Source organism: Cydia fagiglandana, chromosome 3 (assembly GCF_963556715.1).
Source record: "Cydia fagiglandana chromosome 3, ilCydFagi1.1, whole genome shotgun sequence".
In the NCBI taxonomy this organism is placed as follows: Eukaryota; Metazoa; Arthropoda; class Insecta; order Lepidoptera; family Tortricidae; genus Cydia; species Cydia fagiglandana.
Window position 1 is genome coordinate 20355450 of NC_085934.1, and position 19383 is coordinate 20374832.

Below are 19383 nucleotides of genomic sequence, written 5' to 3' on the forward strand. Positions count from 1 at the left end.
AAAAAAAGTATTTTCCCAAACATTCCATGTAATTTTACAGATTTTATGTAAACTTCCATCTCTTAGTGATTATTACATATATGTTATGTAAAAAGACCATTTAAACAGTAAATTGAACAGAATATATGTAAAATTAAAGAAATGTTGGGAAATTTCATAATGTTTTTTTGTAATTTTACTGATATCTTACGGAATATTACATAAGACGTAAGTCAATTTACATAAAAATGTATTTTTCACGAAAATAGGTAATATTGCGAGATTTCTAAGTAAAATTCCCTCTTCAATCGTAAAAAATACATACCAAAATGTATTTATCCCGAACATTCCATGTAATTTTACAGATTTTATGTAAATATTCATGGCTTAGTGATTATTACATAAATTTTATGTAAAACTACATAAAAATTATTGATTTTACCGAAAAAATGAAAAATTTACGAGAATTACGTAAAATGTCATATTTTTCCGTAAATTTCCCAGATTTTTCGGGAATTTTACAGGATTATGTAATTTTTTTGCATGTAAAATTACATAATTTTTAACAGTGCACAACACAAGCCTTATTGAGCTTACTTTGGCGCCAGGTCGATTTTTGTAACATTTTACCATACAAATTAGGTATTATAATTTTATAATGCTTCGTATGTGCACTAAAAACACAATATCCTTTTCCTCATAATTACCTAAAACCGCTTCTGATTAGATAAGCATATGCGTTTACTAATTAAGACTAAGGTACAACAGGCACTAATTAAAACATTTCTTGTTTTAGTATAAGATAAGAGAGCATTAGGTACAAGTACTAGGTATAATGTATCATTTATACTCAAGGAAATATAAGGGGAAATCATAACTTTTACGTTAAAAGATATATTTAGTTACAGTGAGCAGCCTAAGTTATTTTAGCAAGTGGGGTGTTGAAAATAAGCTGCATACGCCTATTCTCTCAACAGTAAACTCTGAAAAATAAATTAGCCAAACTCCATACAAAAAGAGAAAATGTTTTCCACTTCTAAATATTTTTCATTCTCCATGATTTTGTAGATAATGTTATTGACACATGACAATGAAAAACTAGGTTTATAGGTCTTCCAAAATTCTTACTCGCTTTGCAACTTCTAATCGATCAAATTATTTAGCTATGTATACATTTTGAGTGCCTAAGTCATTGCCCTTTTAAACACAAGGAACATTTCCACCTATATTTATCTCTTGTTTTATTTCCAGGTACGTTTCCACCGCGCTTCGAATGATCCTGCGGTGAAGACACAGTCCTTTGACTGTATTTTGTAAGTCATTTCATATCAAACTAATTAATGGAGGATTATTCTTAATCCGTATGCAAATTTGATTAGATATGTTTGTTTATCATTTATCAATATGATATCAAGTGCTTTAGTCATTATTAATTACTCGTATTTAATGTCGTATTAAGGCCAGCGCAAACCGGCGGAGCGTAGCGCAGATCACCGAGGAGCATTTACGCCGCGCAGCGCACACCGGCGAGGTAAAATCCCCCGACATATCGCACAGTCCTGCGCTCGCGGTCGGCGCACCACGGAGCACGGCATGCCACCGCCTACCGCCGCGGTATCCTCTGGCGTGCTCCTCGATACCGCGGAGTAACAATCCTCCGTGATGCTCCGAGGTCGGTCTCAGAGCATTTAAATTTATACCTGAAGGTAATTGAAATAGGGAAGAAAATACATTGATAATTTTAAAGTGATCTGCGCTGCGCTCCGCCGGTTTGCGCAGGCCTTTACAATTTACATACATTTATAACGTTCCTATATAAATGAAAATTTCGTTTGTTTCCCGTAATACATTTACGACAACTTTTCCAACTTTTTAGAAACTTACTGCAACTTGCATAATTGCATATATATAGTATCGATCTACTTATCTTTTTGAACTTGTCCTTTTCCAAAATAAAGACACGAATTCTTCTTATTTCAGCGCTTCCTAATTGCATCATAAAAAAGCCCATATAAACGCGCACTTACGGCTCGATTCGGGAAATGAATTAGAGACTCACTAGATATGAAATAGTGAAGATAATTATCTTTACTATATCATATCTAGCTGATCTCTAATTCATTTCCCGAATCGTGCCGTTAAACTCAAAACATGGGGTACTAGTAGGAACTAGTTTTTACCTATACTTAAAAGGAAACTTTTATTTTATTACTTATATGTGTTTTCACATTTGACTCAAGAATGTTAAGAAAATATATTTGTATATATTTTCTTAACATTCTTGAGTCTATTGTTGTCAATAAAACTGGTTATAGCGATAAAGCGGCGTAAGGCACGACTTGTATCAATAAAATACAAATTTTGGCATAAAGTTTCGCACGAACATAAACCATTTCACGGAGAATAATATAAATGCCTTCTTACCGCGCATGTTCTTATGTATCCGTGAGAGTTGCGAAAGATTATGGCATTCCAGTAAATTTGAAAGTTTTGGTAAGTGATTATACATGTTTATTGTCGAGAGCCTATTAACGTTTCTCAAAAAAAGTAATGTTATATTAACAAATAAATACGTTAATCTTTGCTCAATCATTTTTGAAATTTATATCAATCAGATTGTTTATAGGTGCATCCACTGCGCAGTTAAGTTTTGTGGAGTTAACATAGTGCAACAGAATCACTAGTGTAGGTAGGTAAATTAGGCGAGACGCATGACGCATACGCATGGAAGAATGAGAACAAAATTATATAATTTTAATGTCAGACGTAAGTTTGATTGGCCTCTATGTCAAATGTCTGACCTTTGCCCTTGGAAACACAAACCTTAATTACCAAATACCTAGTTCTCAGTGTAACAGATACCTAACAACGTCTGGTTAAATATTGCCAAGAGCGTTACAAGTTCTTCATTTAATTTACGTAATGAGTTGCTGGCTTCAGGATTAATTACGTCAAGCATCTAACGCGTTTAGAAGTCAGCCCTTAGTTATTATTGTTATTAATGTCAAAGAACACTTAGCAACTTTGTGTGAATACAATTTTATTGGCATTTACAACTGTATGAAAGTCAAAAGGGGTTCTGTCTCTGACTTTTACAAAATAACATGGTTGGGTAATTCGCCAGTAACTGGCCACCTGTTAGTAATTGGCCAACCTAAACTATATAAGTATGAATTCTACTCACCTATAATCAGAATTAATTTCATTGTATAAGGTGTAGCCACCTTGTAAAGGGGGAGTGGGAGACGTAAAGCTCCAAATAATAATAATAATAAGCCCCCAGGGCAGCTTGTGGCGAGCTGAATGGGAAGTGACGTCCCTTGGGTCCCATACCCCCGAGAGTCGGTCAGGCCCCTCTCTCCAGCTTGCCTTCATTGGCCGGCTGGAGTGAACACTGAGCAGGGGCCGCAGGACTCTCACCTCTGGCTTGCCTTAACCGGCCGTCCAGAGTGGGGTGTCAGAGCTATATGCTCGCAGGGCGGAAGTGAAATATGCCTAAGACGCGAGTTGGCACAGTGGCTGCCTACAGCCACTGGGTAGAAAGCGGTGCACACCTCTCCACGCCCTGAGCCGCTCACGTGATGTTGTCCCCTTGTCGCTCCGTGCGAGCGGCCGTTTTCGGGGACCCATATTGTGAGTTGGCGAGTCACCACCTGGCCCATTTTTTCATGTTTTTAACATATGAGCAGGGCAGGTGCCATAGTCTCCTCCATAGTCCCGGTTACTAGCCCACTAGCAACTCAACGCAATAGCCCGGTTTCTTTTTGTACCTTTTCTTGCAATAGTCCTACACTAACCGGGGCTTGTCCTTGGGTGCACTACTATAGTGCAAACAGGGATAATCGTCGGTTGGTGTCACATTACATTTAGAGTAAATTGTCTTATTACAAGGGGCCTCTACGTGTTGGCTTCGGCCCCACGCACGCCTTCCAAATGCCCGGGACCCCATGGTCCCGAGAATTTGTAAAACACAGACATAATAATAATACATATATTTTACTTTTATATTCATATTATAAAAACCCTAGCCTAAGAGAAATGATGAATAAAAAAATAATAATACCTATTGTTATAAATGACCTAGCCTAAGAAGAAAAATAAATAAATAGATAATACCTATTACGTAGTCTGAGTACCCAGCTTACCTGTTCACTTCACTAAATAAAACATCTATCTTCAAAAGTAATTTATCGCCATGTTTTTCTCACATTAAGTTTACTTGAATGAAGAAACATCAGACATAAAAGCTTTTATTAACCCAAAAACTCGCGTACTTTCTTAGGAGACATGAAAAATAAGGTGCGGAGTCGCGTCTCATTAAGCCAGAAGTGTTATTCCAACGTTCCAGACAGTCACCCAGTGCAGGTGTTTTTATTTCTTATAACCACCAAATTTAAATGAGGATTGAGGACACGAGATAAATTAAAAACTTCAATAACAAAATAAAACGTATGCCCCATTCCGAGTATCACCCAGTCCATACGTGCCAAACACTGGTATCGCCGTAGCCACGTTGCTTGGCAAGAGATTTTGCGAAACATGTACTGAAGCAGATAAGAGCCGGAACTGGTAATCGCTTACCATCAGGTGATCCGTCTGCTCGTTGGCCTCCTATATCATAAAAAAAATAAACTGGAGATATACCTATAGCCCTTATCCCTCAAACTCCGTCTCAAATTTCGTATGAGTATTTTGGCCTCAGCCCACCAAGGCCCAAGGCCCGGCCATTTCAATGGCGACCGGAACAAAGTTGACGTCATATTTATAGGTTTAATGAAGACACGTATTATTTTTCAAATTGCGACGTTTCAGTAGACGGCACGTCCGATCGTGCGAAGTGGGGAGACAGGACAAGAAAAGCAGACCCCACAATCAGATGGTAAGTATTTGCCTTGTATGCAGGCGGCATACGGTATTACAACGTATACCATACCTACCTGTTCCCTTGCTCATGGTAAGCATTGGGAACACATCTAGGCGTATATCAAAGCGACAGGAGATAGAAGTCGGCTTTTGAGACGTCTCCGCAGACGGTAAACAAGGCCGTTTGCGATATAGACGGGTTCTACACGGTGTACTTAAGAATGACGGCTGGAATATATGTGAATAGAAGCAACCACTATTTCAGTAGACAGAACTAGTGCACCAGGTAGGTACACTTTTCGTTGTGCAACATAATCGACTAGCGAACGACATGTAATATATGTAGGTACCTTAATATGTGAATATGTACGTGTTTGGCGGTTCAGTTAATGGTTTATTTTTTAAATCACAATCTGCCTTTTGAAGATTTCGTTTGTAACGCACTTTTATAGGTTTAATATGGATTGAGTATAGTGCTCGGCTGATAAGAAGTAAAACAGTGTTTGAAGTTATAATTTGTACTGCGTCGACACCTGTCAGGATTGATTTTTTATCGGCGTAAAGCAAATTGGTTATGTATGTGACATGAACTTGTATGTATTTTTGCCAAATGTACACCTAGCAAAACTGTTTGCTTCGCACCCCTGCTTACAAACATGTATGCAGGCTCGGAGTAATTAACAATGGAGCCGCCATTAACAGGCGTTCCCCTCTGTCGAAAATAGGCGGCCAATGGTCAACCATATGTATAGACTGACGTTTATCTGACATGACGTACCTATACATTTGATGTGCCCCTCCCCCGCAAAAAACGGCAGACTATTTTGTACCGAAAATTTTCGACATGGCGTCTCCATTGGTTATATCCTCCAAGTATGCAGGGGTCCTAAACTAATAGTTTTGCTGACTGTACTTATTGGCGTGTACTTTAAATAATAAAATAACGATAACTTTTATTATTTAAAGTTCGCTCTAAATACTAATCGTCCATAGATAGTGCAAAGTTTGCTCTGATCCGGAGCAAACAACCTTTCAGCGCGGCCGGTTATTGCCGGATTCGGATCCGGGTCAAACCGGACTAATCCGGATTCCAGATTTAATGAGGATTTACACGAAACCGGGGTAATACTAGCCAAGAGGGTGTGTAAATATACAATAAAATATGTGTATCAGCTATTGAAAAACAGGTTATCAACCTTATGAAAATTCTAATGTATTGTAAGTAGTTGCCAGTGAGCTGCAAAACTGCATAGACATATTATGAATGGGATACTCTTTTGCACGTGGGTGTAGATAAGGACGCTGTTTTCAGCATTTTTACACAACATTAGAACACTAGAGCTGTGTAAGGTTGGCTAAAAAATATTGTTGGTATACTGCTGTCAGTGTTTGTTTGTGTGTGTGTTTGTTTCATCGCATCATCATCACCGACTATCTGTTCGCAACTGTCAGTTTAAGTACTCTTTTTATTTTTGTAGTGTAAATATGCCTCTGCTCAGTAATGACACTAATGACTAATGAACTCTTATATAGAATCTCCACGTAGACTAAATATTTGTGTTGCTTCGCTTTGATCGTGAACAATCACTTTGATGGCTTCGATGTTGATCAATCACGCCATGACACTTTATACGGTTATCCGATACGGACTTAGCATCCGTACTAATAAACTAATGATGAAACCAAACCAATTTAAAGTTTTATTGATATAGATTTTTGGTCTGGACCAAAGGAATATTTTTCTTACTTAGTCACACATCTTTTACATATTTTAAAATTAAAACTTCAATAATTTAACTAAATAGTCTTCCTTAGCTTTGATACACAAGCGCAAACGTTTATAAAAAATATCTACATTATGTCGCAGTACAAAAATCTCTCTAAGTTGGGTCGGGTGCAAATCGGAACTAAAATTTATCTCTATTTTTATTTACAAGCGAAAATAAATTGAAAAAACCTTGCTATCATTTTCAGATGCCCGATTTAAAAATAAACATGCCCTTCCATAGAGGACCCATTTCAAGTTTGACGTCATGACATAAAAGTCACTTGTAAGAAAGCAGGGCTACTTCCACAACTCGAGGAGCCGACCCTAAATTACAATGGTTATTGTGTCAAGTGCTCCTTTTTGGCGGCATAAATGTGTACGAAATCTATTTTAGTCTCGTCTTTTTCGGCTTCGTCTTATATTTTTACTACGGGTTTTATTGTACTTAGAAATATCCTTCTCCGCTCCGTAAAAACGGTGGGCAGCAGATAAATGGATTACTTTGTCCACGTGATAAAATACCTAAATGTCATTTTTTAACACTGCGGGATAGAAAGTGACAGACACCGTTTTATCACGCTGTCACGTAGACAAGAACGACCATCATATCCGTAAAGGGAGATATTATTAATACAGGTTGAAATACACAAGAATGGCAATATTGGCAATGCCAAGTTGTACACAAAGTTACGAATGGCTCACGCAAACTTGTAATTTTTATATTGAATTTATACCCTTTTTCAAGGCATCAAGGGCAAATGCTATGAAAAAAAATACACGGAAACTAGAATATTTGCAACCTATGATATAATACTCCCGACAAAACCTTAAATCGTTTAACTAAGTTGAATCGACAGAAAACAATCACGAAAATATGTCTAATTTTCATTTATTTTTAGTTGTATATTCCGCAGATTCCGCTGCATACCTAAGCAGTATTGTTTTAGTATTACATTTTAACGTAAATTGAACATATTCCGCTTATCGTACGGAACTCATTCAATACAGTCTGTTTGCACTATCCGCACTTAACTGTCAAACCTGCCCATCCGAATTTAGACACGACACTACAAAAAAAGAATCGAGATTGCCGCCTCGCCTAAACAAGTTTTCTTTTCTAGTTCTTTTTCACGATGTTTATTGGGGGAAAAGGGTTGCTCTGGAACTCGGAGATAAACACAAAGGAACTATACTTGTGGAAACGGTATTGAAAAATGAGGTTCCTGTTGTGGAATATTAGCGACGCGTAACGTTCGCGGGAACCACAATATATTTACATGAAATATGGATATTAATTATATGCTGAAATCAGCCTCGAAAAAATAATTTAATATAATAGACGTCAATGGAAGTTAAATCATTAATGAAGTGTATCTTAGTATAAATAACTATTGCGAACAAATATACGGACAGACGATGCCTTGCACTTTTACTACTATTAATATTTAAAAGTTTGTATTGTTTATGATATTGGTAGGGATTGCAGAGTAATTAAAGTAAGTACTAAGTACCTACACTTCACGAACTTTTTTTGCAAAATACCTTATGACGCGGGCGAGACGCACTGTAACTAAATATATTTATAACATCATTTGGATACCAGTCTCATGTCAGTGTACAGAGCTACAAAGATATAAATGAACCCTTCTACATAGAAACTTGTCTCCGAGGTTCAGTTATCTCTGTTGGTTGGTTTCGCGTCAGTATAGCAGCGAAAGCGTCTCTACCAATAGGTATGTTTTCATTCAATTTAAATTCGTTTTTGCAGTGCAAATTGACCCCAGGGTCGCGAAACGACCGGATACTATTGTTATGTTCATAGCAATGCGTTTTATTACACCAATTTCTGAATTAGATTATCTAACAAAACAACATTGTCCATAACAACACGAAACTTTACTAAAAATAACGTGACTAATGTCTTGATTGTATGTCGGAGGGCAATACGGTGGTGCCCGTAATCATTATTTTCCCCTTTTTTTTCTAGCCTGACATACTGCTGTATTCAAACTTCAAGATATTCACAAGAGACGACACGTACTAGATCCATTCTAGTTACGTTATAGTTTAGATATCAACTACTTCTCTTTTGCAGCGCAATTCGGGCAACCAATGTCACTTTTACGTTAGATAGAGTAAGATATCTATTAGATGTGAATTGGATCTCTAAGTCATATCCTGTGGAAATCGTTCAAGAGTATCTCCAGAATCGCACAAATGTCAAATTTGACAGGTTAGATCTTAAACCTATTGTTAACGTATCTTGGTAATGTCTAAAAGATATCTAATAGATGTCTATTTCAAAATCCGAATTGGGCCCATAATATCTAGTGTGCCACTGCCGGGCAAAACCCTCTCCCCTTGATCTCCGCAACTCCCTTGATCATTCATAACTTCAAAAAAATATTTAGTGCGATACCCAAGCTTACTGTATAAGTAGGTACATTGACAGTGTAGAAGGCTTTTACAGCCCAGATACAAGTGCCACACGTGCTCGTCTGCATGACAATGGAGTTTGGTACATGAAGGTCATTAGCTTAAACTAACTGTTATCAGGCGTGGTACCCGTTATACTTTTGAAATGTCTGGACAGATAACTGTACGCGAACTTATGATTTATATACTTTGTATTGCTTTTATTTATTAGATACAAACAAGATATATTGTACAGTAGAACCCGCTTAAGACGATTCTGAGGGGACCTAGCAAAAAAAGCGTCTTAAACGGGAAATCGTATTAAACGTGAGTAGTATTATTTCATGTACAAACACCGCAGCGGTGATAATGAGCGTATGATATCTAAGAGTAGGTAAGTATAAGTTCACACGCGGTTAAATAATCTATTAGGAACACTAACGATAGGCTCAACTAAAATGTCGTGGAGTAGGTAGCTAACTGCAAATAAAAATCTGAGAGCGGTAGCTTGCACTCCGTGGTCCATAACTGTCAAGCAGATGGCATAGCATTGTCACCCCGATAAGGACCCGACAAAAGATATTAGACAAAACAAAAACCTAAGGTAGGTAGTAAACACATTAAAAAATATTGGCTAACGGTGTATTGCATAACAATACGACCGTACGACGGTTACCTATTTCAATAACACAAACGTCCAGATGGTGCGTAACAGGAATTTGAGATGGCGTATTAAGCGGGACGCGAGTCGTATTAACCGTGAGAAAATGTATGAAAACAGGCCTAAAGTTGTAGGGACCGGCGTAAAATGGCGTATTATGCGGGAAATCGTATTAAACGTGATCGTATTAAGCGGGTTCTACTGTACTTGCAAAATTCGTCAAAACGTCAATAAGAATTATTATAAAATCACTCTTGCCCTGGAGACACTAAATTGTAATATGTATCAGTATCACGGCAGCTTTCATTGTGTTTTTTCTATCTACTCTTTTTAATGCTTACCGAATATTATAATGCATAAAAAAAAAACAATAATCGTTAGGAAGTTCCCACCGGAAAGTATCGAATTGCCAACTAAGAACGTTAGCACGCAACGGCCATCCAGCAACTCCATATTGATAGCTTGATATGCATACGACACGACATCGACAGCGCATTTTGTGGCGATGCATATTCATTGCTGGCGCGTATCCTGTGCGGAAATTTCAACTTTGTGAGCGTGGAAATTTCCGCTTGTATGGAGTGAAAAACGCAAAATACATTTTGAAGATTCTTTTTAAGGCAATATTTTGTCAATCTTTGGCTATTGTTTCGCATCGAATATGTTGTTTTCGGCGTTCTATGAACTCTCAAGGGTTAATTAATGGTACCTCTAAAGAGCCGCGGTTTACCGACCCCTGCCCTAGCTTATCTGATTCTAAACTAAATTACAGTGGTAGACAAACGTTACAAAATTTAATAGAGTTTCCGTACATGTATTTAATTATAGTTCAGTTTGAACTAAAATACCATTTAGCTTGTGTATATGTTACGGGTAACGTTAGAAGGTTGATTAAACTTAAGTTTACCCGGGTATAACTAGTATTACCCAAACCTTGTGGCTAAAGTCCCAAAATTTAAAATGTTTTCCGAGCCTGGGGGCCGATTTATGAATTTCGATCGTTCGATTTCATCACTCGAAAATCGGTGGAAAACGGCGAAATGCTCATTTTTGAAATACAAGCGATAGAAATTGAGAATCTAGTGGTATTGACCACTCGTTTTTAATTCTATTAGTAGAATTTAAATGCCTAGTATAGTGGATATATTATTGATCAAAATACACGAAATCGAGCGGTCAAATTTCAAAAATCGGCCCCCAGATCGTCAGTTTGGTTTGCAGATAGTATAGTACTAACTTAAACATTCCAAGCACGTGCCAATGGCACGTCAACATGGTTTGCTACAATAAGCCACTTTGTGCTGCTCTTGCTAATATAAAACGTCGTATGTTTCAACGAGTTACATGGTGACATGAGCCCTTTTGGATTAGATACATTTAAGGTTGCAGTTTCTCCTTTTCTATTTCTGTGTCGAATTTAAATGATATCGATTTGAACGACATTGAAGTGTAGATTCACTTATTAACGTGATTTCGACATAGTTTAACGAAAAGAGATCCCTAGACGCAAGCAATATTTACCCCCTCCCCTCATAGAAAATGGACTAGCCAAAATATATGAAACAGCCAATTTTTTTTTCGCGATTTCGTGGTCGGTGCCATAGAAAAAGTTGCTCAGTATAATCCCTAAACCTCCCTGGCAATGCGAATGCAGTTATCTTTTAGCCATCCTGTATATGGAACAATATGCCAGGGTGACAGATTCTTTTGGTGCGTTGTTTCATTCGCTACTATTGGTGCTGACTGTACAAGTGTACACCGCTAGTACCTTGAGCCATCAGAGTTTTAAGCCATCCCTAACAACCTTGGAAGCCGAATAAAATTGTTAATACTTTTTGTTGTTAATGTCATATTTCACAACAAGAATACCAACAACAACTTTAGGGTTCATAATTACTTGTCCCCTAATCGCTTCTATTATGGCTCTCGGGAATTTTGAGATTAAGTTGTTCGGGTAAGCCTTAGGCCGGTGCCCAAACCCTCCGTCATTTTCAGCGTAGTTCGGTAAAATTTGCTTGTTTGACAATTACCTATGGAATGACAGCTGACTCTGCCGTATTTAACTTTGATCAGTCAGAACAGTTCTCCCTTAGTGAAGTTAAATCTCATTTAATCGGTCAATTTTATGTGTTTCTGCCCGATTCGAACTTTAAGATACGTCAATTAATAGATCTAGAACTAAACGATATGGATTAGATGTGTCAGTGTCAAAAGTGTATTTTGTTTGAAGAAAAGTCACATTTGACACTGAAATATCTAATCCATATCGTTTCTACATATCTTTAAGTTCGAATCGGGCCGTTTGGCATTACTAATTTGGTGACAAGCGCTCAGTCCTGTCACATTTCTCTTCGCGTGGCAAACTCTCGCGGCGTAAATGTTGATTTATATTTTTGAGAATTGGTTAACAGAAAGTTATATGTCCAAATAACAGCATATGTATAGGAAGGGATACTTGCAGAAATTCTAAATTTAAATTATGACTGCGAATCACAAGATTATCGCTCGTACCTTGACCCATTTTAAACCTGAGCCTTTCCTTTACCTTGAAACCAACGAATTGCTAATGCCTGCTGTTATTACTATCATATTTTACCGACTTAATTTCAAACCCAACGGCCGTTTCGCTTCCATTCTGTTTATTTTTACGAAGTTGTACTGTGGCTAAGAATTTATATTGGAGTCGAGGTTCCCGTGCATAAAAGAACGCAAATTGAAGCGAATTCCAAGGAATATATTAGCCTTTAGTAAACGGCAGAGATATGGTGAGTAACCCTTTTTATTGAGCGTAGGTTTATTGAACTATTCCCAGTCTTTTTGAGGAGGAGATATCGTTGAAACTTTATTTTGTTCAGCTAAATAAGTGTGATAAACATGTACGAGTAATAATTCATTAAAAATGTATGACTACTTTGCTTAGAAACGCATATTTTGTCCAAAAAAGTTTAATCCCGCATTGAGACCAGCGAAGCTCAGGAATTTGGTAATTTTTACATACATACATATAATCACGCCTTTTTCCCGGAGGAGTAGGCAGAGACCACGGATTTCCACTTGCTACACTTTCATAACATTCCTCATACACGCTCGCCGGTTTAGGGTGCTCTTGATCTGACCTTTCTTCAGGATTCCTCAGCAAACTTTTACTAGGTGTAATATTTTACCTAACACCCAATATATAAACACAAGCTTAACTAAAGGTTCTGTGAAAACAAGGCTTAAAGAAACAAATTTTGTTAATAAATAATATAAAAGACTTTCGGTAAAAGAAAACATCGCGTGAAACCTACCTGTTTTCTTTTACCGAAAGCCTTATATATTATTTATTAACAAAATTTGTTTCTATTTAAAAGCCTATTTACATGTGCCAAGGAAACCAAATGTAAATGTAGGTATATGTTAAGTTCTTAATTCACAATTAATTGGCATTGGGACTTAAACTAATCCCTCTCGTACATAAGAAAAAGGTTGCTAATGGGACGGAAAAGGCTGACTGTGATTAACGAATGACCCTTATGGGGTATTTACGAAGGACTTTTAGAAATGGGAAAACCGAGCAGGGTAAGACAATGTGGAGTGCTAGTGCCTAGCCAAGATACCAATCATTTACGCCGTAGCGAAAGATACGCTAATGTCTTTCTGTCGCACTAATATAGAAGAGTGATAGAGAGAGATTAGCTTTTCGTCCGATACGGCGCCAACGATTGGCAACTTGGCTAGGCCCTCTGGTTCCTTGTGACGATTGACTTCAAGTAAGGACTCGCGCGCGAGAACGCAACTTACAGCCGTATTCGAACAATAAGATACGCCGTTTGTGACGTAGACGACGTGTTGACGTTTGCGACAGTGACTTTTTTGTTTGAAGAAACGTCAATTTTGACATTTGTTTGACACTGACATATCCAATGCATATCGTTTCAATATCTAGTATTTGACGTATCTCATTGTTCGAATACGGCTGTTATGCTTACGGTCAGATTGATATATATACAGTAGATACTGGTTCTGACTGGTTATATATATATATTGTTCACAGATCGGCGGAGACAACCCCCGCCACGCTGCCGTCATGACACTGCACTGGTGGATGCACTGGTTCTGGGTGACGACGCTGCTCACCATACTATGTAAGTTAATTTTTCCGTACCCAATTTTTTTGTCGCGATTTCGGGGTAGGTCCCATAGTAAAAGTTGCTCAGTATAATCCTAAAACCCCTGGCAACGGGAATGCATTTATTTTTTGGCCACCCAGTATATATGTTACGTTAATGTTCATGCTTCATAATTTTTTAGCATGTCTTTTTAAAAAGAGAGCGTTATCTCGATACCTACCTACCGAACCTACTCGAAATGTAAAACTTCACACACGCAGCCAATGTAACATATTTTAATTTTATGTCGCAGTAATTTTTTATCCATTCAATATTGACGTGTAAAAGTGCCCATGTGGCCTATTTGCTGAATAAATGTTGAAGTTGAAGAAGAAGTTATCTAGACAGCTAGGCACCTATCCAGTAATTACTTAGTTTAACTGTACGAACAAAAAACTTAAAACAGAGTATGTAACTCACAAACGTCAGTCTTTCTCCGAATGGATCGTAAAAGGAGCCATTTACGTCGACGGCGAAGAATTCAGCATTTTTGATGAACTATGCAGTTCTCAATTGAGCTCCGCATATTTTATGACTGGAGATACTGAAGTACAGTCAGCAGCAGAAGTTGCTAAGCGGGCCAGGTGTTCAAAATGATATTGACGCTACTTTATTATTAAGAGAATAAGAGCGTGTCAAGGTAATTTTGAACACCTCGGCCTCTTAGCAACTTCTGCTGCTGAGTGTACCTAAGTACATCAAATATTCGGCTCGCTCCGATCTCGGGGCTAATCAGGAATTGTATTGTAATGGGTTGAAGACTTGATAGTTTTGGCAAACCAGCTTAAGTTACCAAGACTTTTACAGAAAAAAAATCAAAGGTCTGCAAAGTTTTATTAATAAGAGGATTAATTTTTAAAATAGAATCATATACACAATGTTGTAAAACTTCCTTGTGTATAACCGAAGCGCCCTAATTCGTGATTTTGTTCAGTTCGTATTTTTCTTTACGCACGCGACGTAGAAAACATTTCCGTTTCCAATACTGTATAAATCACGAATGCTTGAATTATGGCCTAAATTCTCGTGTTTCCAATTACTTGTTATTAATGTTGTGTTCATGTTATTTTGTCCTTGTTACACTTTTATCCCCGCATACTCGCGTCCACTGGTTGACATACCTCTCTTCTTCCTTGTTCCCTCATTGCTGAAGATCGCGACCACATGTGATTTGTCTCCAGGTCATAACTCATAAGGCCTGTGAACTGCACGGTGCAAACTGTCGCCAGCCGACCTCTTCACTGCGTTCGACCATCTCATAACCTGCCCCCCGCCGAGCACGTTCGCCATTCATTCGGCCTAAAATCATATATGTCTCCACACAGCTAGACACATACCTATGCATCTTTTAAAACACATCTCCGCTCTTGGTCTTGCTTGACCACAAATATCACAATGTAGCCACAAAATTGCGTATCTATTATAATAACTAACGGCTAGTAGTATTTAACTGATAACCAAATATAGTAAAATATAACCTGAAAAACATTTTTACTACCAAAAATAGTAAATTATCACCAAAATTTAAACTCCATTTTAGTGCGAAATTATAACCAACATTTTTACATCTTGCTCTCCTATTAAAGCAAATGCATGACACCAAAATAATCATTGCTCTCCCAAAATATTAAATAGTGGTAAAAAATTTGGTGGTCATTAACTGTAATAACCACCAAATTTTTAACCACATTTTAATATTTTTAATTAAAAATGTCATGCAAATTTCGTTAATCCACTTTCCTAAAAGTCATCCTGATATTTGTTCAGTTAGCATGCTCTTGCTCCTGTCTGTTCTGATGATTTTCGTTGTTGAAAACACGGATTTCCTTTTACCAGCGCTGTCATTTTGAACTTAAATATTAAAATGAGCCAAAAGGTTGAAACGTCGTCATTTATAGCGTTCCATAATTGGAGAAATTGAATTATGTTGACGAGACAGGAATGGCTGTGACTTTGACGACAAAAACTAATTATATATTCAGAGTATTTTTTGCAGAGAAAATATATATTATTCGAATTTCTGACGACTAATATGGTGTTTGCAACCTAATATGCATTGGATTACTAGTCTTCAGGTTTATACTCCACTCCAATTTTTGAGGATCTTCTGCTAGGAGCACCAACTGCCTTTGTTACCTTAAAAATAAGGAGGTTTTCTGACATATTTGCCACTTTGTCTTTCACTGACTTTATAAAAACAATATTATGTTATGTTTTCGCTGACCGCGTGACGTAAGACTGCAATATGCATAATATAGATTGCACCTGTGTCCCAGCACACGAGTGCATCTGCTGATTAAATCGTTTAGCTGGGGCACGTCAATTCCTGGTGATAATTAACCTAAATAGATTAGCTGTACGTACTTAGACATGCATGACACACATACTACATTTGTACGACTGTTTTTACCGATGGTCCTACGGAAAGGTTTCGAAATTGAGCACCCTGCGAATACAAACTGAGGTACCTTTCCAACAATGACGTCAGCACCTCATTTTGTTTATATCACGTCTGTGGAACACAAGGATACATTATCATCATCATCAGCCCGTTGCAGTCCACTGCTGGACATAGGCAGAAGCCTATCTCCAGCCGGTGGTGTCCCTTGGGAGAGCCCAAGTACGCCACAGAGTCCGGTCTGCCGCTTATACATCCTGTCGCTGCCGACCCTCCTGTGCAAGTCATCCCGCCATCTGGCCAGAGGGCGTCCCACGCTACGTTTATACAGACGCGGTCTGCACTCCAGAACACGCTTCAAGGATACATCCAGGGCCGTGTTGCATAATAAACTACAACTAATATTACAAGCGACACTCCTTTTCTAATTTGACTTATTAAAAAAAGAATGCCGTACTATGGGTGTTTGCAATAGGGATGTCAAACGCGCGTCGCTACCATTTATAATCCTATACTGTATTTTCTGGAGAACATCTCAATAGGGAATACGTTCTACAACCATTTCTCCAAGTAAATCCTAACTAAACTAATAACCGACGCGCTCCAATCAGAATTAATCTGCATTGCAAATGTACAAACATTCTGTATGTCCCTAATTGCTGCTACTCGTAATCCCATCTCGTCGGCGCATCTCATGCAGTTGCATGTGTATTGATGAACTCAGGTTAAAGCTGGCTATAGACATGCGTGAAAATCTGTCGAATGATGAATGATGTATTTCAAGTTCGTTTATAAAATATATTTTTGCAACATTGTATAATATTTCACTTATTTCGTCCTTTTTTGGGTTAGTTAAATCACCATCATTGTTTTTCCCTTGTCCATGCCTCTCTATCAATGTCTTTTCCATGGTATAATATTCAACTGCTCAAGGGTTAACTGGAAGAGATCCCTGAAAGGGATAAATTCGCCTTTGTACTAATGATGTGTGTTCTTTCATGTTTTATGTTTCTTTTTGTACAATAAAGTATTTTACTACTACTACTACTACTATAATAATATACTCCGCCTGGTACTCTCTTCCGACTACGTGACTGACACAAGCCTACGTCATCATGCGACAGCACTATATAATAAAATGCAATAGCGCTATATAAAGATGCAATGTTATTGTGACGTAGGCTTGTGTCACTCTGGGAAGGGAAGACCATGTTTTATTAGACTATGGCCTTTTCATATCATCTCATTTACCTAAATATTCAAATAATAACGGGGCCTCTGGAAATTTGCTGATTCTATAGTGATAGTTTACCAAGGAAAAAATAAATTGTCAGAATCCTCTGAGTATAAATTTGATTGAATTTTGTACAATTTTTACTGTGCAATAAAGTTTAAATAAATAAATAAATAAATATAAAGTAAAATAAAATGGCATACAGAAATCTTTTCTTAATAATATTTCACTCTTGTAATTATTGAGTTGAATAAAACTCTTTGAAAATTATTGAGTTGAATAAAAGTCAAGTTCAGAACCTTCACCAATCAAGTGGCTCTCCAAATAAGCTGACACGATCCTGAAAAACCTTAAGTACTCTCGCGCTCAACTCGAGATTAATTTACATTGTAAATGTGTGTACATTCGTATATTATGGAGATATTAGGAAGATGCTTATCTTCCTAATTGTGCCTAGTCTAGCTTTCTATCTGAGAGATCATAGTTTTACCATATCTTCTGTCCAATAAAAAAATGAAGAATATTTATTTAAAGATCTGAAAGACATCCAATACGTTTTGTCATCACATCGCCTTAAGTATAGGACCTTTTCGATGCACATTTAAAATTTAAACACGAAAAATCTCTTGTCAAAAGAATACTGATACGCATATCTAGAGCCAGCTTTACTCGTAGTCCTAAAAGCGTTTCTATATTCGGAATATTTAAATCGAGCGCACATACAACACGAGAATATTGAATAAAATTGTTCACTCGATACGAGTATTTTTGGAATGTTGCTACTTTACGTTGCCATCGGAGACAGGGTGACCGGGAGGAATAGACAAAAGAGGAATAGACAAAAGAGGAACAGACGAACAGGGGCACAGACGAACGGAGACACAGACGAACGGGGAAACAGTCAGAAGGGAAACCGACAAATGGGGAAACCGACGAACTAGGAAACGACTCACTAGACCAGCGGTCGGCAACAGGCGGCCCGCGAGCCTCCCTGGCTATTTTGTACGTAATATTGACAAACGACAATATCTGATAAAGTCATAAATATTAACAAAGTACGGCCCGCGTCAACTTCGTTAACTACTATGTGGCCCTTGGCTGCTGAAAGGTTGCCGACCGCTGCACTAGACGAACAGGGAACCAGACGAAACAAACCTAAACCGAACCATCTTCTCTTTTAACCTAAAAGAAATCTATAACTATTGCGAATAAATGAAGCGCACATACAACACGAATTAAGATATTGAAAGAAGTCGTTCACTCAATATTAAGTTTGAAAGTCGCAACGTTACCTTGTGCATTCGAATACCTAATGTTAAAATATTAGTGATGGTACTCTATCTTTGTTATCTTTGTTTCAAAATACAGCATCACCTTTCACGCATTTTTAAGAAGGAATTCATTCAATCTTTCGTATAATCATATTCAGCTGATCTACAGTTTAAAGTTTCTGAATTCACTACAGTTTAAAGTTTCTCTCTAGTTGGCAATCTACATATAATTGAAATCTATGTCGATTTTTACTATGTTTTGGTAAACGGATGTTTCTTTCCTACAAAAACATAAGGAAGTGGGATTGAGTTGGAAGTGTCGACTAGAAGAGTAACTTCTCTTAAGGATATTGATATCTATGTTAAGGTGGCCACTGACGAGCCTTCCAACAGTCCAAATAGCGTGGCGGTCCGTGAATGTCAAAAACGTACAATGTTTAGTATTAGGATGCCGTCCATTTGGATGAATCCATTGTAACGGCATCCATTTGGAAGGCTCGTCAGTGACCTGCTTTAGAGTAGTTAATTTACCTAAAAAGCATATACATAAAAATCTAGAGAATTGAGGTAGGTATTAAATCTTAACCTCTAGCCGCCCAGAGGCCTTCCATTCCATTTATTTTGAATCTTTATTATGTCAATG

The 19383-nt window shown here is 37.6% G+C and overlaps 1 protein-coding gene across 1 annotated transcript in view; it reads left to right on the top strand.

Annotated features, from left to right (window-relative positions):
• LOC134680358 (uncharacterized) overlaps window positions 1-19383 on the top strand; it is a 112509-nt gene that overhangs the window by 49863 nt on the left and 43263 nt on the right. The window contains exon 2 of the mRNA XM_063539482.1: window positions 13723-13813. Coding sequence (XP_063395552.1) covers window positions 13756-13813 — 58 coding nt within the window. The 5' untranslated portion in view covers window positions 13723-13755. The remainder of the gene's footprint in view (window positions 1-13722; window positions 13814-19383) is intronic.